This window comes from Tyto alba, unplaced genomic scaffold, assembly GCF_018691265.1.
Source record: "Tyto alba isolate M040663 unplaced genomic scaffold, T.alba_DEE_v4.0 Super-Scaffold_22, whole genome shotgun sequence".
Classification (NCBI taxonomy): domain Eukaryota; kingdom Metazoa; phylum Chordata; class Aves; order Strigiformes; family Tytonidae; genus Tyto; species Tyto alba.
Window position 1 is genome coordinate 17,328,886 of NW_024881296.1, and position 27,681 is coordinate 17,356,566.

General features: G+C 42.0%; 2 protein-coding genes and 1 long non-coding RNA gene across 5 annotated transcripts in view; all 3 read left to right on the top strand.

Annotated features, from left to right (window-relative positions):
• Positions 1-2,565, top strand: part of PRKN (parkin RBR E3 ubiquitin protein ligase) — a 543,490-nt gene extending 540,925 nt beyond the window's left edge. Inside the window, exon 11 of the mRNA XM_033011713.2 lies at positions 72-2,565. Within this exon, the coding sequence (XP_032867604.2) occupies positions 72-181 (110 nt within the window). The 3' untranslated portion in view covers positions 182-2,565. The remainder of the gene's footprint in view (positions 1-71) is intronic.
• A 5,817-nt stretch (positions 2,566-8,382) lies between these two features.
• On the top strand, positions 8,383-20,748 carry LOC116965907. The gene is made up of 4 exons (XR_004409781.2): positions 8,383-8,753; positions 11,206-11,320; positions 12,329-12,430; positions 19,579-20,748. It is a non-coding gene; the product is annotated as an uncharacterized LOC116965907 (long non-coding RNA).
• A 3,717-nt stretch (positions 20,749-24,465) lies between these two features.
• The window catches only part of AGPAT4 (1-acylglycerol-3-phosphate O-acyltransferase 4), an 83,453-nt gene continuing 80,237 nt past the window's right edge, over positions 24,466-27,681 (top strand). The window contains exon 1 of one of the 3 annotated variants that reach the window (XM_033011670.2): positions 24,466-24,636. The gene's annotated coding sequence lies outside the window, so the exon portion shown is untranslated. The remainder of the gene's footprint in view (positions 24,637-27,681) is intronic. The other 2 variants (XM_033011664.2, XM_033011667.2) reach the window with 2 other exon arrangements.

Sequence of the window (27,681 nt, forward strand, 5' to 3'; positions counted from 1 at the left end):
CACTGTTAATTGTTGATTAACATCTCTAAGTGTTTGCCAAGTACCAAAGCCATTCTGTTGCTGTTTTGCAGGTGGCTGCATGCACATGAAATGTCCTCGCCCTCAGTGCAGATTTGAGTGGTGCTGGAACTGTGGCCTGGAGTGGAACAGAACCTGCATGGGAGATCACTGGTTTGACTAGTGGTGCTGAGGCCAGCCCATGTTACTGCTAAAGCTTGTTTTCATTGGGGCCAAATTCTGAACTTCTTGCTTAAACAAAATTCCCAGAGGTCTCAGGAACACAGAGTTCAAAATTTGGCCCAGTTTGTTGGGTTTTGCTTTCTTGCATATGCAGTCATACCAAAATCACGTTGAAGTTATGCCAAGGGTTTTAAATCCACTAAGTAAAAAGAATAATTGTTTTAATAGACAGAATTGCTCATCATGGTACAAAGTGCAGTAAATTACACCTTTCTGAAACTGTGCAGTCTGTCAGCACAGAGAGAAGACAGGGTTACCATGAGGAACTTTGCTTGATATTTATAGGCAGGAATCCGCAACTCTTACAAGAGAGATCAGCCTTGATATGTGTGTGTTTGAGTGCGTGAGTGTCAAGGAGGGTGGAGGATGTTCTCTGCATCAGCTTTTTTTTCTTTGACCACTCCTTTGCTCATTCAGCACAAATTTTGATTTTGAGGCAGTATTTCTTAACAGCTTTTTTGGCAGAGGGAAGACTGTGGCTCTTCAGTGTTTTCTCAGGATTCCTTCCTAACAGTCTTTCTGTAGAGGTCTTGCTTTCAAACCAAATTCTCATAGAAACATCCAGCTTTATTTGTGCTTGTGCATTTGTAACATGCAACACAAAACCTACCTACATGCTCATTATAGACTTTGCTACCATTGAAAGGTTAGCTAAGGATGCAGTTTCAGCTCTAACCGTGACTGCTGTTGCAGTGGTGACTGGATCTGATTAAGTGTTGTGCAAGCTGGACTCACAGGGCTTCACTTTTTTTCTGCTTACAGCAATACTTTAGGCATGGCAAGGGGAAGCAGGAGGAGACTTCTCAGGGCTTTTCTGTATCATCATTCTCCTAAACTGAACTAGAATATGGGTATACTTCTGAAAATTAATTTACAGCTCAAACAGTGTGGGGCAGAGGGACATCTTTCATTTTACAATGTTAACACAGTAAGTAAAGTTTACTAACATTTCCAAGCCTGAACCATCTTACTGTTTGGTGTGCTTTACATTGCAGTCTTATTCTGAAATGAAATGGGTACTGTCCACATCTAACATGCCGTGTAAGGATTTGCACAATTCAGTTTTGGAAAAAATACACAATAAATAAAGCTGTCAAAATTTTAAACTTCATTTATTTGTTCATTTGAATACAAAGTAAGTGAGTACAAAGATGTTGGGCGGGTCATGCTTTTCCTTGACTGATTCAGACTCCCAGCTGAGAGGCTAGCCCTTTGATTAAAACATACTATTAGCACAAAATAAATTTGAGGGCCCTGGACTTCTTTTATCCTGTTCAAATTAATATTTTGTACGGCATGACTCTAGAGTCCTGAAAATATGGGTGTGCCTCACATCAGTCAGTGCAGAGCAAGAAGCTTGAGGTATAAAGAAATCCCAGGCTCACTACAAAAATGTCCAATTGCTAAAAGCAGTGGAGTACTCATCTGTCTCAGCTGGAAGCAACATTAAAAGTCTGAGGAAGCAAAGGGATGAAAGCATGAGGTACCAAAAATGAGAGAGTGAACTGAGGATTAAGAAAATGAGAGAGGAAGTGGCAACAGGAGGACAATGGCCATTTCTCAAAGGCCATTTTCCTTTTTGGCACTGGTGAACTAAAATGTATGCAGAAGTAGCTACATTAAAGTGCAGGCATGCACTGTAGCTCGTTTAAGTACATTATCTTAATGGGTATATTTTACTGTGAGCTCTGATTATTTCATGATTTGATTTCCTATACCTGGGTCTATTTATATGGCTTGTTGCCAACACACTAAGGAAAAAATCACAATGCTTAATTTTACTTTGATAGTGTGTTACATGGGAGCTCATCACTATATGTCCTATCCACAAGCATTTGGAATAAAAGAAGTCTAAATTTCTTTCCCATTTTTTTAGCATCTTTCTAGAAGTTAATAAAGACATTTTTTTCCTCTAAAGAGGAAGAAAAACTTGTTTATGTAAGGCAGTTTCATTGAGCTAGAGCCTGCCCTAACAAGTTAATGTTTTAATTGTCACGTAGAAACATGTAATTTATGCCCGTGGATCGAGGTCCATTGAAGTCAATGGACTGTAGATCAGCTCCCGTATTTCTTTCTGGCCTGGGCATGACATGGCAGGTGTGAGTCATAAGGCTAGAATAGAAACATCTCTTTCTTGGGAAGAACTTGTCAGAGGATGGGATTACGACCATTCATCTGAGACAGAAACAAGGGCATGAAAGGAGAATAAAGAATGGAGCTCCTGCACTTACTTGAGATTACCTACTTTTAGAGAATTGCTTTATAGGGCCCTTGTCACTTAGGGTTTCTTCACACAGTCCAGATTTACACTCCAACAAAAAAAAAAAAAAAAAAAAAAAAAAAAAAAAAAAAAAAGTGTGTTCTGCTGATTTTAATAGAACATGTCCTGATGTTCTCTGTGTTAATACATATACATCTGTATAAATACATGCACAAAGTTTGAGATGGTATAGGTTGTAAACCTGACTTCTGTTTATAGTGAGATTCTCATAGTTTCCACAATTTAAAGGGCATGAAAAATCAGGATTAATGCTCTGCTGACACTGTAAGAATGCTGGAATTCCTATAGTGATGTGTGAATTTGACTGATAATTTGTTTTTGCATGGAAAATACCTTTTGAAAAAATTCTAAAACGTAAAAAAAAAAAAAAATCTCTAATTGATACTGTAATTCAAAACAAAACAGAACAAACCAAGTCTTCAGTGTCTGTTTAGACTGTTCCTCTTATTTCAGCTCTGAAATATCAGAGTGGAATTCATTTTACCCAACTTTAGCTATCTAGTTGGTTCGGTAGCCTCAGAGGCTCACGCAGAGACCTGTTGTGCATGTGGATGGTGGGGCCTGCTGAGTTTTAAGTAAAATTGGTCATGGCTAAAGGCATGATGGCAACATCCCTGCCAGAGGCAGAGTGCAGCTCCTGACAGGACAAACAGGACTGCAGAGCGCCCACATACTCTTGGCTCTGTTGTTGGCATGGAGAGGGGAGTTTTCCTTTTTTTAAAACTTATGAACTGGCGTAGCTTGCTAGCATCCATGAAGCCAGCCTTGGCAAATGCTTCCTCTGGGTCAGCTCGCATGTCTCTGGAAGTGGTCCTGGACAGCCATGGGGGTAATGAGAGAAACAGGACTCAAGTAGGAAACGAGGGAAACCAATCTGAGGGCATAAACTGATGCAAAGTTTTCAAAAGCTTGTGGCTTTATGTTCTCTACGAGCAAATCACTCTGAAAACACTAAAATTTAACTATATGTTCTAAGAAGATGATTTATTACAGTGATATAAAGCAAAAGAGAAGTCTATATCTTTTTACGTCTAGGTTTGCCTTTGACAATTGAATTCTCTTTAACTCAAACCTTCTTCATCTTTCAGATTAAAACATTTACAGACTTGTTCTTTGTACTGCAATTTGGGCTCCTTTTAGCGTTAAATGGATTAAGTACAGGATGTATGCTGAAATATTCAATAATAATTATCTCTATAATAATTCAGCCCTATAACAACAATGAAAATCTCCAATATTTAATTCCAGCTGGCAGTGAAATCTGAATACCAAGTAGATTAAGAAGAAAATATATAACAGCTTGGCTCCCTCAGAAAAAAAACATATCTCAAAGGTTAGCATAAATAATATTTTGGGAGCCGTGACTTTGACTAAAATATCATTTATATGTCTGCATTATCTTGTCACAAACTGCAAGCCAAATAATTTTATTTTAAAATGTATGCTTAAAAAAAAAGATCAGTATATGGCACTCGAGAAGAAATATTACGCCATTGTTGGGAAATAAAAGTCACAGCAAGCAGTGGGGTTTTCTTTTTGCATATGAATAGTAAGTTACCATCTATAGTGCACACTGGTATGGTAGCAAAGCTTTTTGCCTACAGGTCTTATACATCATGTAAACTGAAGTAAAATTTGCATTTGTGGAGGGGAACCTGAGGGACTTGGAGGTGAGAGTCCATATTCCAATAGATTCTGCTGCCCTGGAAGACTGGGAGGATTTAGCCTGTTGTGCCAAACCTTCTCACACTTTGAGGTAACAACTGCTATGTTCCTCATGTTCACTGTGCTGCTCAAACCACTACACAAGAAAATTATTGGCTGCAGTAAACTCACTAAGCAACACTTTCAGCAAGGTAGGAAGGATAAAGCATACTATCAACTCCGAAGATTGGTTAGCCCCATACTGACTTATTTGATTCAGTGTTTGACTAGTATGGTGATGGTTGATCTAGAGGAACTACGCGGAGATGGAGAGCTGCAGTATAGCTCTTAACAACTAGATTTTGTTCCCAGGCAGCAAAATTCTCATGCTTCTTCTAGTTTCCCTTTAAGCAACAGAAAATCCTGAAGAAGACGGCACCGGACCAAAGCTGCCGGAAGGAAACCCCATGTCTAATTGTTCCTAATGGTCCTTCAGCAACTTCACCCAGCTGTCTCTCACAGCACAGCATTGACAGTGATTCAGCAAAAAGAGACAAATGTACTACTTCACATTTTATCTGACTTGATTACAGTTTGTAACGAAATATTTCTATCTCTATTTAGCAAATGCAGAAAAACACCTCTTTTTTTCCAAACATGGTTGCTTACTGTTTAGTTGTGTATGTGTTTTTAAAGAAGAAACTGGTCTAGCAGTTTTCAACTTGACTGTCCAGGAACTACTAGAGTGCATACATCGAGTAGTCCCTTCTCATACTCTGGGTAAGTATGCAAAGACCAGAAAAGATGTAAATGGCTTTAAGCAAGTAGTAAGGTAGACAAGTTGAGAGAAGCTCATAATCATATGGAGAATCATATTTAATGTAGTGGTTTGTGTATCTACAGCGGGTTATTTTTTTTTTTTTTAAATCAGGTCATATGCCATTTCATTTTTCTTCATTATTATTAATAGTGCTTTTTTCTTTGCTTTTAATTTGTTCTTCTTGTCTGTGTCTCCATTTTTCTGAGTAATAGAGTAATGGTTCAATGCCAGTAGATAAAATATGCAGCAAGACGTCACCTGTTAGATTACTTTCTGGCTTTTATCCCTAGAAAGCTTGAGCTATCCACATAATCCATGTAGGCAGGGAAGTGCCATTATCTGTATTTTACAGTCAGGGAACTCAGGCCAGAGAGCACAACCAGACTACATGGAGGCAACAGCTCGAATGCACACCAGCCTTTTCCTCACAGCTGGGGAAATCTGTGGCTGCACCAAAGTGGCGGCCACCTGCGTGCCAACACAGTGGTAACATAAGCTCAGCAAAGCAGGAGGCAAGTTTTAAGTTTAAGGTCTGGAGGATACCGGTATGACATTAGGGACACAAAGAAATAGTAAAAAAAATAAGGTAGGATTTTTGGTGGCCTAAAGAACAGTGACCTAACCTGACTTCCTTTGCAACCACTGGGAATTTACCGCTGGCTTCACTGGGAGAAGGCTAATTTAGAGACTTTGAAAACACCATTTAGTTCAACTTTTTAGCAGTACATAGGAGATCTCTGAGAGAACTTGATGCCCCAGTTTCCTCTTTGTCTCTTTGTTAGTTGAATATTTCATCTACAAAACATTTTTATGCCCACTCTCTACATCTTGTTTTAGTGCAAACTAAAATCCATCAAGCACTGATGTCAAAATTGTTTAAAAGCCTTTAGTTAAGTACAGCTGAAACAACACAGTGTACACTCATTCTTACTTGGTATATGATTGCATTGTCTGCCTCATAAACAGTAATCTCGATAGCCTGCCAACTTCGTCTGCTGGTTACCACGCCAAAAACTGCTTGGATGAAGACCTTAGGTAATGATCAAAAGATCGTGCTAAAATTAAAAGCAACAATCAATAAAATGAAATAGTATTCAGACACTACTTCTGTTGGGGTCAATATGTTTTTCTTGGAATGGATGCTAAATGCTCCTGAATAGGTTCAGCCAACTGAGTTTGTTTATGCCTGGAAGCTAAACCTGGCAAGTCCTGCACTGTTCTTTTCCAAAGTAAAGAAATCACAATATGGTAAAGGGTTTTAAATTCTTTTAATGAATAACTGAAGTCTATGTGTTCCACAGCTGATGGAGTTAAAAACCAGAAAACCAGAAAACTACCTCACTAAGCTGTGCTGACATTTTTCAAGTGCTCAGTGATACAAGGAATGCCAGATTTGCTTTTTTAAAAAAAATCTGCTTCTCAAAGGCAAAAATGACTGTGATATTTACATTAAAATCAATCAGTTAATGAAGCTGAAATCAATTCTGATTTGAGCTTGTAAGTTTTGGTGGTGATGTAACTGAATCTAACACTATACCAAAATGTTACTCAGGCTTTGCTTAGCAAATATTAAGATGCTTATTAGCTGAGCTGCAATCACTCAGGTCCTTATTTTATTGCATAAGTATAGATATCAAGGCCTCATTCTGTTGGATTTTACAGAAAGCAAAGATAAGCTTCAAACCAGTGCTAGCAATAAACTCCTTTGTGGTAGGATATCTTCTCCTGAACTAGTAATCTCTTCTCGTGTGACATTTACTGTGCACAAGTTAAAAACAATCAGTGGCATTTCATTTTTAGTCCTCTTTATTGTGTAAACTTGAGGGTAGAATTGAATAAATAAAAATATAAAGTCAAGTCTACAGAACAGAAAGCCTACTTTTCTTGCTGTTCCAGTACAGCTATACCACAGACCTACCCGAAACAGTATACCAGCTTGGTAGACCACTGTGGTACACAAAATAAGCTGTAGATCAGCAAATTTACATATTTATTTATACCATTATATTGCACGATTTTTTAAAGACCTTTGCCATTCTAGGGAAGCCAGAAGCCCCTTCCCTCCTCAGGAAGGGCTCATTCCAATAGATCCCTGCAATAAGCGATGGCTGCGGCAGTCCAACTGCTTGCACATAAACTGCATAATCATCTGTATGAGCTGGGGTACAGAATGCTCTCCTACTTGGAGTCTGATATTTATAAGTCCTTAGCTCCCACTCAGGAACACAAAAAACACCAGGTTGTCACAGGTTACCATCAGATGTACTTTGAAAGAAAAACACCTTCTTTTGATGTCTAAGCAAAGGTAGTGCACATACAGAAAAGAGAACAGCTGAAACTTTTTCTCTGATTCTGGATGCTGAACTGTATGGAGAAATCTGGCCCTGAGAAACTCTAAATCAAGAAGTATGCATCATCAAAAATGAAAAAAGTCCATGATTCAGAGCCCTTTGTAATGAGTGCACTCAGTGTCGTTTTTCTGTTACATTTCCAGCAAACAATATATACATTCTACTATTTTGCTAGTTTGTGTTTATTTAAACATTTGTATTAGATTGCAAAAGGCAATAGCAGAGCTTTAGCAAGTCTCCTATAAATGATGTATACTTATTATTATGCAGCACTGCTTGGTCCAAAGAAAAATGCTGTTTATTGTCTTTCACCCACCATGGAAGAGAGCACTGCTTTTACAAGCAGTAGGCCCTGACAGATAGGACGATCTTATGAGTTCCCTTCATATATGTTCCTACAGCATTGTGTTGGCCTACTCCCAAATGAAAATTCCAACTTCCAGAACTATTTGAACAATTATTTAATTGCTTGCAGGAAGAGAGAGAGATCCAGAAGATTTTCGTATTAATGCAGTCATTGTCCCAGATCCAGCAGCTTCCTTTGCTAGTCACTGGTATTACCAGATAGATTTCCATACCAGGAGGTTTTCCTGATGCCATCCAATTTCTTTCCCTTTCATATTGAGATCTCAGGAGTAAAAAGGTCTTGTTAGTTTGTTGTGTCCAGTCAACCATCCCAGGCACCTTGTTATGTAAGTCTTTCCATAAATTTAGAGAGTGCTGTGGCAAGCAATTTTTAAGTCCCATTTGCTTTCATGGCAAGGCAATTCTGGAATCTGATTCCAGCTGATAACAATAAGAAATCTTTTCATTCCAAGGTATTAATGATCACCTTATAATTATTTATCATGATATCAATATTGTTTGTAAACTTAAGATTTTCTTTTCCAAGCTTATATTTCCTAGCCCCTTTGTTCCCTGACTGGACAGAGTGGAGAGCAATCATATTTCCACTCCATTTGTTTTATGAGGCTTAATAGGCCAAGCTTAAAGGCTTGGATCAACATTTCTCTAAACATCCTACAATTGAGTTATTCCAATTTTACTTTACCTTTTTTCAAGTACGAGTGACAGACTTTTCCATATGACGGCAGGCATGGTTGGACTAATGCTTTCTGTCACATTCATGCCTCCGTGTCTCTGTTGGGGACACTTCTGACATATGCCAAGATCACAACACATTGTTCACAGACACATTATGCTGGCAATTCATAATCATCCCAGGATGGTCTGCCTCACCCAAAGCCTTCTTCACCTTGTTTCCAAATGATGCGTTTCCAATTTATGAGGTGTCTACTCTCTCTTTCTGAATATTTTTCTCAGTTTTTGCATTTCTACAGCACTAGCTGGCTGCTGCTGGTCATCTCAGGATACAAGCAAGTTTCTACAAAGTGAGCAAGTACAGGAACATCCTTTGGTAATCATCCCTGTAAATGTTTGTATTCTGTTATAAACTTTTTTTCCCAAGTACTAGAAGAACATTTTTTTACTACTGTACAGTACTGTAAATCTGCTATGTTCAATGAATCTGGGAGCTTGATTGGTTTGATTACCTCCAGTTTGGTAACTTATTTAATTGTTTGACAAATGTGTTTCAGTTCTTTATGCTCAAGGTTCATCTATACTGCGATCAGCAGACTTCATGTAGATGTGGATTAATGTAGTGGGTTGACCCTGGGCAGCAACTAAGTACCCACCCAAATGTTCACTCACTCCCACACTCAGCAGGGTCAGGGAGAAACTAGGAAGAGCAAAAGCAAGAAAAAAACTCATGGGTCAAGATAAAGACAGTTTAATAACTGAAGGAAATAAAAATATAATAGTGATACAAAAGCACTCACTCACCACCTCCCACAAGCAGATGGATGCCCAGCCAGTCTGCTAGCAATGGTGACTTTAGGAAGAGACCCTCCCAGGTTTTATTGCTGGGCATGATGTTATATGACATGGAATATTGCCTTGGTCAATCCGGGTCAGCTGCCCCAGCTGTGTTCCAGCCTCTTGCCTACCCCCAGCCTACTGACTGCAGGGACAGAGTGGAAAAAACAGAAAGCCTTGATGCCATGCAAGAACTGCTCAGCAGCAGATAAAACACGAATGTGTCATCAACTCTGTTTTAGTCACAAATCCAAACACAGCACTATACAGGCTTCTATGAAGAAAATTAAGCCTGTACCAGCCAGACCGGGTACAAAGAGCTTGCTTTAAACCAGCTGGATCAGGATACTGCTACACATGTGGTCATGGAAGCACGAAATACCTTCTGCCTTGTTGTTCCTAACTGCTCTGATGCCTAACAAGGGTTGAACCCATGACGAAACATTTTTCTCAGTGTGAGTGTTAACAGTTTTTTCTGTACTTAACTGGCAACCTATTTTCATAAATTTAGTATATCTGAGATCTTTTTGTCTTGCCAAAATCTGGTTGAAATTGGCTAACATTAAAAATCTTCAGACAGACAGATTTGGACAGCAAGTAAGTGCGGCTAAAACCCAAATAGCTACATTAAATTCTCACGGAGCTACTAGCAAGTGTGGACTAAAGTCAGAGAGAGGAAGCTAAGCAGGCTAAACAGCCTCACTGCATCATTAAATGATGGCTACACCAAGCATTAAACATTCCCCAGTCCAGTCTTAATTTCTACTTTAAATTGAGAACAGAATTTCTCCGTTTACTTAAGGTGAAAAGTATTGCATAAATTTGGATAGGTGCCTGTGATAAATGGATTAATTCTGCTCCCCCCTCCTCCCCCCCCTCTTTTGGGGCTGTACAGGAAGCACGAAAAAGTCTGTTGGATTCAACCTAAAAGCTGGGCCTTGTCCTGTGGTGTTATTGGGTGTTGTTTCTACTGACTCATGTGGAGAATGAGGTTGGCATTAATTAAATCACATCAGTGATGAAAATTGCAGAAATTATCTGTTTCATTTTCCCCAAGTGTCTGCCTCTCTCTCTCGTGACTACAAATGAAGCAACCACACTCCTAACTCGGGTATCTCAGTTAAATATCTCAAACTGGCAGGATGACATCAGCAGCAGCCAGCCTGCTTTTGGCTACTATTTAAAGATCACCAGGGCACAGGCAGCACAGCCCCCAGCTTACCCTGGAGGACTTTCAAGTCACACCTGAACTTTCTTCTGTGGTGGCAGCAGCCCACTGACATATGGATTATGGAACCAACCTTCTCACTCCATGCAGCTTCAGAGCATGCAACACTGGAGAGACAGGAGGAAAGACACTAAGGTGGCTGTCGTTGATCTTGATTTTCAGTCTGCCAGATTCCAGGCTGGGCCCAGGTTATCAGTAATGAGGGAATAGGAAGAGTTTTCCAGAGTGCATTATAATGGCTCTTCATCAGTAAGTGCCAGTGTTTAAAATAATGCCACATAATCACACCCTTATATTTTCCTACTTAATTTAACATCACATGGGGGTCTTTTGAAAGTACGTTTTGCTTCTTTTTTTATTGAACTCATTGTACTTTGGTGATTGGCAGAATGTAAACTATATTGTTAGACAGTAACTTTTTTTTAATTTAAATAGGAAACATTTTTGAAGAGCTTTTTTCACTCTTTATTGCAGTATCTAAGAAACCTAAAGTTAAAATGGGATTTAGTCTTCTCTGCCATTTATGCACTTTTGAACATTTTCCCCAGAATTAGTTTTGTCTTATATCACCTAATAGGGATTAAATAAATTGCATTCTATAGACATAGAGCAGAATATAAAGAAGGTATGGTTTTATCTCCGATATATGCTTCTTGGAACATATACTACTCTATAGCACGGATAGAGCTTTCATTTCTTTCTGTAAGAAGGAATAAAAAAACTCCTAAACTCTTTTACAGGACCTTTTTTTTTTTTTTTTCAGAAAGAAAACAAAAATAAAACACTTCACTGATCAGAAAATTATTTGAAAACACATATAACATTTTATCAAACTGCTTAGTTTGGGAAAACCCAGCAGCAATTGTCAACACCACCAGGTAAGTGGCCTCAGTGCATATTCTCTTGAAGAGAGCAATGGCTGGTCAGAAACCATTTCTTTAAAATATGGTTTAATGTTTCTGGGGACTCTGAGACTTCCATACGCTGAGAGCAAACATCATAATATTTAAATTTTCTCACTTAGCTATAGATCCTGTGCAGTTCATTTATGTCCTACTTCAGTGAGAAAGGAAAAAGTAAGTTTTTTATGTACAACCTTATCTCTTTGTTACTTCCTAATTCCATTGTGAATCTTGCATTGCAGACTTAATAAATCATGGTATCATATGCCTCCTGAACTACCACAATTACCACTTAGGTCAGAATTAATCAAAAAAAAAGTAGTCTTTGTAACAACAAATAAACTTTGTTATAAACACATCAACCAACACAGGAAGTCAGAAACATGTCATATATGCATCCTGACCGGCCTCTGATGACTTGTTTGGCCTCAAGCAAAATGCATTAAGGTGAACTCGCAGAACTCTGTCAGGATTATTCTGTGACAAAATAACATCTTCTGTAGTAAACTGCTGAGGAGCAACAGTTGCTCCAAATATAATTCAATATTTCTCATTTAATAGAAAAAAAAATACAAGCAAACAAACCCTAATAGATGTTTCTGCTTCAGTTTTAGCTTCCTATTATCTTAAATAGACAAAGCAAGCATGTTGTAATTTCACCAAGAACTGAGTCTTGAAGAGCGAGCAGTGGTAGGAAATTTCAATTTGAAAGCTGAAATTTTTCTAGGGTTATATGCCACTGGAAGTGCTTTGATATAAAGGAAAGTATTAAGCATGCTTTTCCCTTTTGCTGTTAAAATCTCTTATATCCTGACTCTGTAGTTTTCATTAATTACAATAGTAGCTGTTATATCTAGGGGACAATGTTTTGACCCTGTACACTCAAATGTCTGGGTTATCAAATGTCCTGTATTATAGTACAGAGGAAGTTGTTCAGTAGGATGATAAAACAATTTTATCCTTTTTCCTCTGCCGCTGTTTCAGGCTGCCTCTGCATACTTCAGTCTCTGCCAGCCAGGAGTGCCATGCATTACAACTGAAAGAGGCTGCAAATGAGGATTTATGTGACTAGAAACTGTACACAAGGTAATGGAAAAACTGCATTTACAGAACAAAATTTGGACTTAATGACACACCCTTCTTGTTCATAATCCAGATTCCTCCTCTCTGAACTTGATATCAAGTTCATTCTACATTTCTCTGGTGAGAATCTAACTCATCCCAGATGAAGGCCATCATGTTCCCACATACCCTTCTGGTGCAAGGGGGGCATTTAGAAGAAGCACAAATGCTGACTGTAAATCAAGCGTGACTTTTCTTTCTTTTTTCTGAAGAGCAGCACTAGCAATCATGAAGGAAGTTACTCACTGCTTAGGGTAAAGATGACAGGATCAGACTCATGCTCCTGGCCTCACTTCACAGATGAGTTGTGAAAATAAACTTGACACTGTAACAGTCAGTACCATTAAAAATGCCCACAGGGGCTTAAACAACACCCAATAAATACTAGCTTCTGTTGCTGCCACACACATTGAATAAGGAAGATATATAACTTCTCATTAAATAAGACCTTCTTGACTTTGCTCTGAATATGGGAAGGGGTCTGTGGAAAAAGAACTGGGCAGCCACATAGACTGAAACCTATGTAACATATGAAGACTCACAGAAGAAGCAGTAAATTTGCACAGGCCACTTTCATTCTGGCACTTCCATCTTCACGTGGTTGACTTTGCAACATATCTTTTGCTGTTTATGTGTGTGTGTAGCATATAAATCTAAACTGAAACAGTGCATTATCACACTTATTAGCTCTGCAAAGTTTGAAGTCTCATGCTGTAGCCACATTTTGCTACTCAGACTCATTTCAAGATCTGTTGCACTTCTGTGCCCTCTCTCCTCTCCTTAGGAGAGCTAACTATGAGAAATAAGTCACTGTACCTTCCATACCTTTCTGCATAGGTCCAATGTCAGTAAGGACCTTGGCAAATGTCCTCTGAAGAATTTTGCTGAAGTGGCTGAAGACACTACTATGCCTGCCTGCATGTCCTGCCCTTCTTCTGTTACTTGCCCTGCTCCAATGAACAGCTAGCACTGAGCCGTTCACCTTTGGGGGTGATTTTGCTGAAAACTTGGGCTATGCTTTGGAGCAGTTAAGACACAGGCACATGTTGCTCCATTGCCTTCTACAGGATCAATAACCCAAGAGGGTAGGAAGGACAGCAAGGAGACCAATAATACCTGAAAGTACCCCTGAGAGATTTTCCAGGGTCTGTTGGCTAAAAAGCCCATTAGCTATGTTGGTAAAGCACAGTTAAAGGGCCACAGTCTCCTCTAGTGTAAACCAGTACCTAGTGTCATGGAAACTCACGGAGCTACACCAGCTTTACACCAGTTAACCAGTTATACCTGTTCATAGTTCATGCCCTGATAAATATTTAGCCAGCAGAAGGCAAGGTTCCCTACACTCTACACTGACCAGATGCATGCTAGGTCAGGGCATAGCTTCCTCTCTACAAAGCTGCAGATCCATCCTATTCCCACCTGCCCCCAATCACCCCAAACAGAGCTGCCACAACTTTCAAAGTGATTTACAGTCACTCAGGTAGCAAGCTAAATGCAACATTAAGGAATTCAATTCTTGTCTAATTAAGACATGCAATCAGCTGGTCCACAGACACTTAAGGATCTTCTTAATAATGCTATTTTTATCAGCTTGAGTGCCAGACACTGTAGTGCGAGGTGATCATTAGTGCTGATATTTGAAGTCAGGAAAGTTTTAGCTTACTGTATTTTCCCTCATGAACATTTGCTCTCAGCTAACCCACTCCCTCTGCCATTACTGTGCTGGTTCCCATTTGCTGCTAGCATCCAATATAAAGTAATTTGCTGTAAATTACTTTAAAAGTACTGATGGCTGTACTTCCCTAAATATGCTTTTAATAACCAGCTTCTAGGCACAATTTTAGGATACAGGGAAGTAAAAGAAAAAAAAAAAAAAAAAAAAAGAACAAACTTGTATTGCTTTTAAGTGAAATAATTTGGGAAAGGTTTTCAAAAGCTACTTTCCTGTGGGAAGATGCATGTTGTCTATTTTCTTGCCTTTATTTCCTAATTCAGAAATGGCTTTTTGGTTCCCAAAGATATTTATAATAAAATGGTTTATCTATAAAATTAAACAACTTCTTCTGCTCAAGCCTGTCACTTGTTCCCTCCCTGCAGCTGTGGAGTATTACTAGTAATATTTTAGCAGTTCTTACAAAGCCTTATTGTGCTTCATATTGTCTAGCATTATAGCAAAAGAAGACTGTTCGTACCCTTAAGGTGTCATGACCCAGGTAGCTGGTATTTCTTCCCTCCCACCCCCTCTTGTAAGCTCCACTGTAGTAACAGAGCAGCAGTCAGAGGGCAAACTACTCTTGGGGACATATCATATTCCCACAAGGTCCTATTCCATTAAGAAAAGAGCTGAAACTTGATGGCAAAATCCAGAAAATGCTATGAAGGCAGCTGGACCCCTCCGGCTATGACACACTGATTCAGCACATGAGCCCAGGAACCTGTTTTGGCTGTGGGATGAAGTGTGCCCCTCTATGCAGAAGTCTGTACCACAGGGTTGTGCAAAGCTCACATTTTTTCTCACATGATGGAGACTCCTGCACACACAGGGCAGTGCTGTTTGAAAGTCCATACGTTTAGGTGAGTGAATGTAACACTGGCTATAAGATCCTTACGCTGCACAAAACTGAGCACTGGCAAATCCCTTTGTCTTTGTAAAAGCTTTGTTAAGTGGATTTTGGGAAAGTCCCCTTGGCATGATTCAGTGCAGGAGGGAGGGTCTAATTAGGATTGCAATGGGTTGACCAATGACAATGCATAGGATTTCTTTTTGGAGTTAATTTCTTTGCTGAAAAAATGTATTTGAAGTAAGAGAGAAAAAAAGTATTTCATACCTGCCAGGTAGAAAGATTTCCCTCTGGCAAAAGACTTTTTAATTAGTTGTCATGATGGTATCACACTGCCTGATGTAGGTCTTGTAACAGTGCTAGAGTGAGGTGGAGATTTTTCAGCCATGGGTTTTGGAATTCTATTATCTGTGTTGAAATAAACACTGAATTTTTTTTTTTTTTTGATTGTTTGTGATTCCCCTTATGAAGAAAAAAAGACATGAAAAGAAGACAAAAAGACAGAAGGGACATTTACAATGTATAAACAAACTCAGACTACTAGGTCATTGGTGTCTCAAATGCTACAACTCATTGGGGGTGGCAAGAGAAAGCAATGCTTAGGGAGTCAGCTGCAGCCATCTGTCACCAAGGAGCAGCTGGTGATGAGATGCTGTTATTAATGAACTGGGATTGCTCAGTCCTGTAGATTTACTGCAGTTAGTGTAGCCAATTCTGATTCATGCTACCATTATGGCTACCTTGCCTGGGAGGCAGAAGGTTTTTTTGGTAGTATTGATAATACTTGGGACACCTGTGCTTCAAAAAAGGTGTGAAAAACAGTAGATTCAGAATACTTATGTAGACTGTTTTGTGGCTGAACTGGCAGGCAACTAACTGACAGATCCCAGAGCTCAGTTTCCCGGGCTAGCAATTCTTAGTCACCTGGGAGTTGGTGAGTAGGAAATTACATGAGCTATGTTATTCAGATTGGAAAAAAATGTGAATCAGTGGCATTTGTAGGATTAATAACATACTGCTAGCATGGAAGTGAGCATATGAATAAGACACTGTCTAATCACTCTGAGAATGGTTTTGCTAAACCTGTAGCTACATCAAACGGCTGGGGGTGAGCTCGCAGATCCAGCAGCTGGTAAGGACATGGGCTCACCAGGCTGCATGTGTGCATAACAAGCCTTTTTTTTTTTTTTGTTTACATTCATGGCTTGAGCTCAGGGGCACCTGAACTCCTGTCGTAAATGACAGTAGGATGACATTAAGGATTCTCTGCAGAGCAATAGATGTCTCAACACCAATCCAGGTCCTTCGGCCCAATCAGTTTTCAATATATCACACAAAAAATTATCTGACGTGTACTTCCCTCAACTTTGGTACTTCTGTATTTCCTACTCCATTTTCCATAAAACTGCATTGTTGATGTTCTTATGCCTTCTTCTAATACAAACACGTGCTTAGTCAAAGCAATTCTGATCCTGGGCTATAGAGTCGATCTTTCTCAGAAAACAGTCCGTTCTGTGTACTGTATGCAACAGTTTTCATGAGGGATTATCTAAACTTGAGGCTAGGCCACTCATCTGACACAAGGTCCTGAGTGTTTGAGACCCATTTGTGAAGTAGGCAGCGCTCTGAGGAGGTCTTGTCTGATGACTGTTCTAAGGTACTGCCTTAGTACCTTAGTACCAGGTTTAGGTGGCCATCTGCAGGATGTTTGCCTCTCCAGGGCCAAGTGGGAAAATTGCCCAATTTCTGGCTAGGCCATTTTGGCATTTAGCCATAAGGTCGCTTATCACAGTTTCCTACTGGAGAGGCATTTGGAGTAGGGCCTTTGCCTCAGGCTTGAAGAAAGTATTAAATTGGTGACAAGGGACCCAGCAGACTCAGGCAATCCAATGCCCAAGGAACCTGAGAACTGGTTTCAGGATAGCCTGCCAATGGTTTGTAAGAGGTTGTTAATTACTATCTATTGCAGTGATTTTTCCAAAGGAAGTGGATTGCAAATTCACAACTGCAATTTCACATAGATCACAAAGTAGTTGCCTGAATAAACAGCCTTTGATTCACCACCAACTTTTGCTGGATCCAGACTTCCAACTATCCCCACACACTGTTGTCACACCCCTAGCTATCCCCTAGGCCTCCAGCTTTCCACAGAATCAAAGAATAGACAGGAAGAAGATATGATGGGGCAACTTGTGCCGTGAAGCAAAGGTGGAAGGGCTGATTTCTAGTGTACAAAGAGAATTAGGGCCCTTATAGTGAAACAGTGCTGGGGCTCGCTGTGATTCGTGCTGGAGGCCACGCTTAGGAGTGAGGTGGACAAGAATACAGGCAGCTGGAGGCAAAAGCAAGCTCTTACAGAAATGGCCTGACCTTTCATGTCTGACAGTGGTTATGGAGAGGCTCTGCATGGCACACTGGGTGGCACTGTTTTGGAAAGGGCAAAGGTGTGGCATCATCACTTAGTTGGCATCTACCAAAAGGCATCCCTGGATTACATGCCTTTCTTACATCTCTGGCAAATCCTTTTAAGTTTTGCCCCATGCAGAGTCTGCGGGACAGCAGGGCATGGTACAGAACTAGAACCAAAAAGGATAAATACTATAGTGAAGGATTCAAAGGTAAATAATTAGTAGTTGCCAGCAAAGCACCCAGAAAATCTTTCACATTGAGGCAATTTCACTTCAGAAAGTATAACATTACCCTTTCAACAGTGTTTTCTTTCCATTACAGCCTGTCTTAAGAGCATTGTGGTGTTTGAAATAGCCTGAGTGCTATCAGGCCTGGGCTTCTAAGAACCACTCTGTCATTTTTCTCACAGGTGTCCAGTCTGCTTTCCATTTCCTGGATCCTTTTCTTTTTGAGTGACTACTACTGAGGGGTGATCAGATGTCTTCATGAGATTTCGAGCTATTTTATGTAGAAACATTCCTGTCTTGAGGTTTTCATGCCCTCTTAAGAGTTTTATATCCAGGAACTATTTTCCTTTTCTCTGGAACTTAGTATTTTTCTTAATACAGCATCCTTATGCAATAGCCAGTTCTGGATCTGTGTCTGCATCCACTGAAATCAATAAAATGCCACTGGGAACAAGATCAGGCCAAACCATAGAAAACAAAGAACTAAGGGGTAAAGGCAGGAGACCTGACCCCTGCTGTGACATTGGAAATATGTAGGTTCCCAAGACAACAGCTTCAGAGGGGGAGAAAGATTAACTGGAAGAAATTAGAAGTAGTGTCCTGTACGCTTTTCACCCAGGACAAAGACTTGCTCTATTTAGTTGGATAAGGCAGTCTAAATGTACAGTGTACTGTATTTTTTCCAGTGGTATCACAGGTATTTGGCAGCCCAAGGCACAACCAATACAAAATCTTACGATTCTTTCATCCTTTTTCTCTAAGTCCTGAGCTTCTAATGCTGTTTGTCTCTGTATCCCTTATCATGTCTTATGCAATCTGTTTCTGCAATTTAGTATCAAAGATGTTGTCACAAATTTTTTCATTCCTTAATGTGCATAATAAACATTTACAAGAACTGTAAGTATTCGGCTTTTACCCAATTACCTTGCAGCTAATGCCTTTTTATTTAAAAATCCATTTTATCAACCACCAGCTTATTTTAAGAAAGCAAGCACCAGTACAGAATACCAGTTATCTCCTTTTTTGAGGGGCCAAATTTGCTCATACTGAGTATCTCTGTCTATAAGGTGTATCACTAAATTCAACTCTTGAGTCTTCAAGAACCGTATTTCCCAGAATATCTCTAAAGTGTGGGGTCTTTACAAATTAGTGGGCTCTACTAAAGTATACAGAATAAAATTTGACACAAATCTGTTCTTCAAATACATCAGATTGCAGAAAAAATTAAAAAAAATATATATCCATCATCCATATAAAGACTGCTGTAGAGTGGATATTTCCTGCCACCTAACCAGGTTTTATCCCATAATTTTCTTGGGAAATAGCTCCCTGATGTTCCCTTCAGATAAAGCAGTCTTTACAAAAGTAGCATATAAGAGAACACTGGATAGTGACTGCAACAGCTGATCAAATTGAGAGTTGTGTCCTGTGTTGTGTTTCCAGTACGGACAGTGTGGTGCGAGGTTGGTGAGAGGAGCTGCTGCAGGCAGCACATTCTTCAGTGAGCAAAGTCTAAAGATGAGTATTTTGCCTGCTGCTTCTTACATTTTTTTTTTTTTTTAAGTGACCTTTCGTGTAATTGAAAAAACAGATTTTCAAATGATAAGTTCAATGTAAATTTGGCAAAGGAACTAGAGTTGGTCCCTGCCAGAATGAAAATGAACGCTTTAAGTGTGGCTTAAAGCTGCTGTCTTTTATGGGCAGGGTGAGCATGCAGGTATCCACAGGGTTAGGACACAGCTACACCATTCATTACAAGGTAGATGAAACAGCACACACTTACTGCACAGATTGCCATTTTTTGTAAAGTTGTGAAAGTTCAAAATGGCAGGGTCATGTAGCTCACCTCTATGCATTATTGCAACATAAAACAGCCTTGTCCTCCTCATACTGAAATAATTGTTTCCTCTTGCAGGTGAGGAAATGTGCATACACAAGCAAAAAGAATGGTTGTGTGGATTTGTTTCTGACTGTCAGTGCCTGTGTAACTATATATGCAGATTAGGTATTGCCCTTGAAGACCTGGAGACCAGCCAGTGTGCCTCTTCCCTGGTAAACTTGATGTAAACAGAGTTATGCATCAGTAGTGTTTGTTATTACAGCATCTGAGCTACTCCAGCTTCCAAGTCATTCAGACCAAGGTGTTTTTCTATAGTTTCTCATCTGTGCTTCTGGAAGAGTGGCAGTTTCTCAAGTACCCTTTAAACAGCACTTAACCTTTGCAGCTCCAAAGTGATCTTGCCTCTAAGATCTTAGAGGGATTTCACACCCTGCCACGTCCCCCCCCATCGATGACCATGACAGTAACAGATGTTGGCATCTCTGTGTTCCCAAGGTGACACTGAAGCCCTCACCATTTTGTCACTCTCTAAACCGTGTTTGATCAAAGCTGCAAGATTTCCTCCTGCCATGGTGGGGGTGGATGTGTGTGTGCATGTTCATGCACTTGTGTAAAATGTCTTCTGTCATCTGTACATACAGGTGTCTCTAAAGCCAGTCACCTGAGCCACCAAGATTGGGCCCAAAGTGGTCCATGCAGAAGTCTTCATTTTAATCAAGCTTTAAGAAAACAAGGAAAACAAATCTGTGGCGTTTTGTATTAGATACATGCGTAGAGAAAAACAAAAGCCCCTCTTCTCTTCATAGTTGAATACTTAAAACAGTCATGGAAATATTTGCACATGTGTAAGGAGTGCTTATTTTGTGGATGTCAGTAGATGTGAAAATATTTGGTGCAATTCTGCAAAGAGTAATTTGGAAAACTTTTTGTGTGGTATGATCCTCTGTATTTATTAAAGGAATGGTATTCTTTACAAATTATAAATGCACCGTAACTGATTACTAGCCATGGACTTGTTGCAGACAATGAAGCGTGCTGAAAGAAGAAAGAGGTTAAAAGAAACATATGTATGTTTTCTGCATCTCAGCCAGTATTGCTTCTGTTAAGTACTAGACTTTGTAAAGGGTCAAACTGGACAGTGTGGATCTTAAATTCCTGTAACGCATCTCACAGGTCTTTTGCTAGTGCTTATTCAATTAAAGAATGAGTCTATTCTAAAATTAACTGTGGCCCCAGAGTTTAGCTTTAATGGGATGTTTCCATTTGTGGGTACTGTGTGGCTTCTGCGCAGGGAAGTGGGGGTTTCTTTAAGAAAACAGTGAAACAACTGTATTGCTGAGGTAGAGGAGAAGCTGGCAGATGTCACAGTTAGGGTTAGTCTGCACTAGAAAAACTTGCCCAGAAATGCTAGTTACATGGGCTATGAGTGTGTGATTTTCACCACCACCCCACCTGCCATATTTAAACTGATACACCAGCATCTGTATTAGGACTTCTATCGTTACAACAATGCATTGTATCAGTACCTTTCATTTTTGGTCTCCGTATTTAAATAAACTGTTAGCATATATCAACCTATGGGCACATATTTTCATCTGGTTTCCTAAAGGAAAAAAATCATGCAGTCATGCTATACGCATCAATCCTTACAATAACTTTTGAACTTGTTAGCTGATTTTAATCAAGCCCAAAAAAGCAACAGAGATCTCAGACACAATTACTTTCCCACAGATTTCATAAAGACGGATAAGCCAAGTACAGGAAAGACTTCCTGTTACTGCCTGCATGGAGGGACAGCCTGCAGTTCAGCCTTTATTACACTCAACCTACACAGAAGAGGAACGTTATGAATGCTTTTAAATGCAGGAAATGTGTCTTTTATAATCTGCACCTTCTTAGATATTAGAGAATCTAACCATAAGACATACAGCAAGAGCAAACTGGGCTTCTTGAACCCAGCTGCTCATGGCAGCATACCATAGCGTTATCCCTATGTAGCACCCACCCTATCAGCCCAGCAACATCAACGCTACGGGTGCTGACTTTCTCTAGGCTGGCATAGCTAGAACCACAGAACTTTCCAGAACAGACAAGATTTTGCCTGCAATTAAATTTGTGAAATCAGATTCACAAGGCAATTAAAAGTGGATGTGGTGAGCAAGGTTGGGGTCCAGCTGTTAGAACTAGCAAGCAGTTAATTTCACTTCAGCCATGAGAAATACCGGGGTTCCTTACTGACTGGAGCATGTGCTTTGGTCAGCAGGAGTCTGGGGTTTTTTGTTTTGGGCTTTTTTAGTGTGTTTTGTTGTTGTGTTGTTGTTGCTGTGTTTGTGTTTTTTTTTTTGTTTGTTTTTTTTTTGTTTGTTTGTTTTTTTTTTTCTCTCTTACAGGGAGACTCATTGAGAGACACCCATTTCACACACAGTGAGATATGGCCCTTGGATAGCTGGGAGGAATCATTGCCTGGTGTAAGTTCCTGACTCAACTCTTGAGTCTCGCCCAATGCAAATAAGGTATTTGCATGCCCACAAGCAACAAAGAAAGAACTTGATTGGTGTTGCAAACACAAGCACTCAGAACAAGGAAATGCCAAAATTGAGACCTTGAAGAAACTTAATTTAGCTGCCTTTGGCCATATAGTGTAGGTTTTAGATGCTTTTTTTTTTTTTTTTTTTAATTAGCTGTACAAATCTTAATATACTCCATTCGGTGCTCTGGAGGGTAGAGTTTAAGAAAAGAGAAAGATAATCCAATTCCTTTGTATCCCCCTTGTTCATAGCACCTAAAAAAATACACAGTGAGAACCTCACAAACCTTGCTCTTCAATACAGAAGCATATTTTTGCTATAAGCTTTCCAGTCTGTCTTTACCATGGTATCTAACAACTTTGTAAAATCCGCAATTTAAATAAGAGGGGTTTATTATTCACAGTTTCCTAGTTAGACTTTTGAGAAATAGATGAACTTCATCAAAACTAGGATTTATCCCTCCACTGGAGTTTTCTCAGGTGTAAAGCATCCATAAATCCTGTTATATTCAGCTGCAGCTTAACACTAATGAAAGCAAGATGCCAGATTTTTATCATGGCTTCCCAGAAAATGAGGAACATACAAATAACCAGCTGCAGAGGGTTTGGTCCCAAGGCCAGATAAGTAGAAGTTGTTCAGGCACTACCACACTCAGCATTAGGGTGCCTGACTTTTGGATCCTTGGCTCTCAGGATAACACCTAGACCCTGAGTGAGATGCCTTGGAACAATATCCCAAAAATCTGTGTGTGCTACACAAAGCTGCCTAAAGTAGCTAGTATGGGATACTTAGGATATAGCTGTGCTACAAACCCAGCCACTTTCCAGAATCAAGTACCTCATTCAGGGAGTTCAGGTCTTTTCCCTCTGTCTGGAAGTGCCCACTTCTTAAAATGCAGCCACAGGACAAATCTTTTAAAGTATAGCTGGAGAAATACCCTCTACCAATCTTTCTCCATGTAACATTTGGCGGTTATACCACTGGCCTGAGGCTGTTAGTGAGCTGGATTCAACTCCTTCATGACTAAATGGGGAGAAGGTTGCCAAATTATGACCTCCTGAACACTTATCCACTCCACCAGCAAAGATCTGCCAGGGCCCTGATGGCACTGCTCTTAATGGCCCTGACCAGACCCACCTGAGACCCCCACCCACACACTCCGCCCACAGACCACTGCTCCTTTTTAGCCCAGGTCTGGGCCTTCAGTCTGTGCCTGAGCTATCTACTAGATAGATATACCTTCAGTTTGTTTTCCTGGGTGGATTCAGGTTGTAGCCTTATCTCCAGCTGAGGCTCGGCCTGCTGCTCCTGACTGGATTCCCTGCACCAGATTCCTTGCTTCACCTTGTCTACAACTGCTGGTGGACGCTGAGCCATGCTGTGACTGCTCTGTTCAGGTATTGTGGGGCAGTGCTCCAGCTAGTGGGAATACTGCCTGTGCTGTGATCACCCTCAGCTCCCGGTGCATCCTTCCTTGAGCAGCAGCCTTGCTCTTGCTGCTGCCTGAGAGAGCTGAGGTTTCTTGTCCTTCCCAAATGTTGTATTTTAGTCAGGACACTTCCATCTCACTCCCTAGAGAATGTCCTCCTCTGGTGACTAGCCTGGGAAGTCTTGTTTCTATCCTCATTCTGCCCCTGTAAAAGGCTTAGTACAACTTCCATAGTTCAGTATTTGCTTCAAGTCTTTTTAAAAAATAAAAATTTGCATTGAAGGTAAACAGTGATGCTATGTGGCTGTTATGGACCAGGACTGTAACCAGGCTCTGCTCCAGCCAACTTGTCCCCCCAGCCCCGGTGCAACCGCACACGCTGCAGAGCTGTCAGCGCTGTCCCAGCGGTGTGTGTCATCCCAGGCACTATCCCCTCCCAATGCTTCGGGTGTTTAATAGACTCAGTTCTTGCTATTCTCTATTCAGGGAAGCTGCTTTTCACCCCGCAGTCAGAGCCTGACAGCAAACGTTTGAGTTTCCACAGACAGCGAATGCTGTGTGTCAGGGCACTCTGTGCTTGGATGACTGCCACCCGCGTTTATTCCCCTTCCACAGCAGCCAGGCCGACGAGTTGGCATTCTGTTCGCCCATTTCAACTTCAAGGGGCAGATACTCACAGGTGCCCTTCACCCCGCGGCAGCCTGTCCCCCAGGAGGGCCTCCGTGCCGCCACAGCCCTGCTTGCCCCCACAAGGGATGACGAGCCGTCACAGCCCAGGCGCCGGCGGCCCTCAGGGGGACGGGGCGGGGGCTGCCCTGCGCCCCTCTCCCCGGGCCGACGCCTTCCCCTTCGTCCTCCTCCTCGGAGCCGGACACCCCACGCTCGCCAGCGGCGGAGCCCTCCCGCCGGGGGCAGAGCGAAGCCGGTGCGGGGAGGGGTCGCCCCTTCCCACCGCCCCGGGAGGAAGTGACATGGCGGCGGGGAGGGAAGGCGAGGGGCGCCCTTTTCTTCCCGGAGCCGCCCGGCGGGTGGAGCCTCGCGGCCCCGCCCGAGCCGGCCGCCTCCCGGCGCGTGCAAACTAGTGGCAGCCGGTGCGGCTCGGCTGCCGGCCCGCCCGCCCGCCGCCCGCTCCCGGCGCCTCAGCGCGGCACGCATGCCAAGGCCCGGCGGCGCCAGGTACGTGCTCTTCCCCGGGCGGCCGGCGAGCTCCTCAGGTGGGGGCCGCCCTTTCCCCAGCTGGCGTGGTTGACCCGCTTGGGAGGAAAAAAAAAAAAAAAAAACAAAAAAACAACCAACCAAAAAAAAAACCCCAACCCCGGCCCGGATCCCCCCCAGCCCCCTCTCCCCGAAACAGGCGCTCCCCGGAGTGCGGTAGCGGCGAGGCGAGGGGCCGGCGGGGTGTGCGGGCGCGGCGGGGCGGGAGGCGGGAGGCGGGCTGCGGACAGAAGTTCCCTGATTTATTCGCCGCTGGGCTGGGTCTCCCCCTGCCGCTGCTCGGCCCCATCGCGCCGTTTCTCTCGCGGCCGCCGAGAATTTTCCGGCTCCCCCCTTTGTGCGGCGACCGCGGCCCGCGCCGGGGTTTCCGTGGAAACGGCAGAGCTGCGGCGGCCTTACCCGGCCCTCCCCTCCCGCGGGCGGCGCGGGGCGCTGCCGGCCGGGCCGGGCCGGGCGGTCGCGGCCGCCCCTTCCACTTTCCTTTCGGTGTTGCCGTGTGGCGGCGGGGGGGGGGGGGGGGGGAAGCGCGGTTGCCGTGGAAACGGGCGGGTGCGATCGCCTGTTTGCTGCCGCCTCCCCGAAGGCGCTGCTCCGTGGCGAGGGGGCGCAGCGTGACCCGGCGTGGGGGGGACGTGCGGGTGCGGTGGGTGGCCGGGCCGAGGGGCCCGTGGGCTGCGGAGCGGGGCAGCCCGGCTCGTGCTGTAGGAGCTCTGCTTTCCAGCTCTCCGTGGCTCTTCATAAAAGATACTCACGCCGAAATAAATAATGGCCACAAACAGATTTGAGGTGTGTCGACTGTCATCACGCGGCGCAGGGAGAAGTCCACGGGGGGCATTGTTTAACTAAGAAGTAATCCTTTGTAGCATTTGTTTCAACAAGTGAGCGCTGACTCGCATGGCTGAAAAGACAACCGAGAAAAGAGTCTGAACAATGTCACACGGAGGCTCCTGATCTTTATCTTTGTTATGCATTTCTAAGAGTTGCAAGTGTTTCCAGACCACGTGCAAATAATCTGTGAGTGATGCGCCTTATGTAGGTGCTTGTGGGGGAGAGAGCAACCTTGCTGTTGCATGAGAACTGAAAATACTTTACAAAAGGTGGTAAGGATGCAAGAAACTCTTAAAATTAAAAAAAAAAAAAAAAAATAAAAAAAACCACCAACCACAAAAAACCATCCCCCAAGCATTTCTTTAAAAACAGTGATGAGTCCAGCCCAGGAAGTTGTACCAGGCAATTGTAGCCTCTGCTTGTACTGATAACCGCTTCACACTAAATTGCAAAACAATTAAAAGCTGGTGGAGTAGAGAATTCATTGTGGAACAACTTATACTGAAATTTGCAGCCTTCTTTCTTCTCTGACTTCTCATGTGAATTATAAGATTACTGTAGACACTCAGAGGTCTGCTAATAGTATGCCAGGACTATCTCTGTGTAAAGACTGGCTGCATGGATCCCTAGAATAGTTGATGTACTGTAAATGTTCGCAGTCGTTTACTGACCAGCAGCTTTCTCTAGCTGTTTGTGTCTGATATAATGCTGTGTTTTTCCAAATACTGTGGATTAAAATACATTTTGATTCATTTTAGGAATTTGTGTAAATATTATGCATAGCTTTGCTCTTTCCTATTGATGTTTTGCATAACAATGCCTGAATAAGCTGTATCTAAAAATGAAACTTTGACCATGCTTTATGGAAGACAGCCAGGATTCGTGTGGAAGAGTATATCAGAAAGCCTGCAATGAACAGAGGAACTATTGTGAGATGCTGATGGATAAATGTTGCTCTTAAGCAAAGTTTGGTGGTGGTGTTGGCAAGCACTTAAATAACAGATTTTAGTAAGCGCTTCACAAGAAGCTGTAAATGTTACATTTTAGGAGTGGAGAAACTGCACAGAGAGGTCAGCGCTTGCCCAGAGTCACAGGACAGAGAACGCTGTGCCCAGAGCACAGTAACTAACTGTGTTTCTTGAAACGCAGGTGTCAGTTTGGTGGTGAGGTTGTTTTTTCAGTAAGTCTTGCTCTGTCCAGCCAAAATCCAGAGGCACTGAAGCAGTGTTCATCTCCTCTCTGGAGTGAGGCATGCTTTTGTGGAGTGACGGTTGTACATCATTTACAGTTTAATGTACTTACTGTACCGTAACAGAGAAGAGCTCTGTAGGAGAAGGGTTCTCTTGCAGGTGATCAATGAGAATCTTATGACTGCGCTCTGCCCTACTGAAAAGAAATGGCTTATTGTTTTCTGTTGTATACCCTGATTTTATTGCTGAAAGGTGAAGACTGGAAATAATGCCTCTTGAAATCCCTTCGGTGCAGGAAGGCACTGTCACAGCTGAGGTTAGCAGGATATCGTTCTGGTCGCAAACATGCACTTATGGCCTCTAGAACTTGTATTAGTAATTTGGTCTTAAATTTTAAAAAGTCGAATGTCCGCTGTGTGATGTAAAAGAGCACTTCCCTAACTAATTGCATCACTACTACTGCTGTGGGTTTGTCCCGATAAGGATGCAGATGAACAAGGGGGCAACAACGCATTGTAGTGCACTGTGCGTGTGCTTTACTCAGAAAAAGATTTTGCAACTGTGGGCCTCCTTCATTAGTGAAAACGTTACGTGAATCAAGGCTGCTGTCTCCTCAGGTGTGTTTGATTTAGCTGTACTGAATGCAGTGGGATTTTTTTTGTAAGGGAACTAGAAATGTGTCTGAGAGCAGTACCCTGTATGCTTTGTTGCATCTCAGCACTGGTACATGGTAGCTGATGATATGTTTTTTCCCCAAGTGCTTTGACTGTGGGGTGGCTTTCCCCAGCGATTCAGTTTCAGGCGTTTGGGAAAGTTTGCCCACCCATCTGTTGTTTGGTGATCTTAAGCTCATTCACGTCTGACTCTATGGTGAGTACCCTGATCACCTCTGACTAATGCTCGTGTGCTGCTTGGAAACTGCTGACTCACTTCGTTTTCCTGCTTTTCCCCTCTCTTCTTCCAGTGCCTCAGACTAGAGATGTTGTAG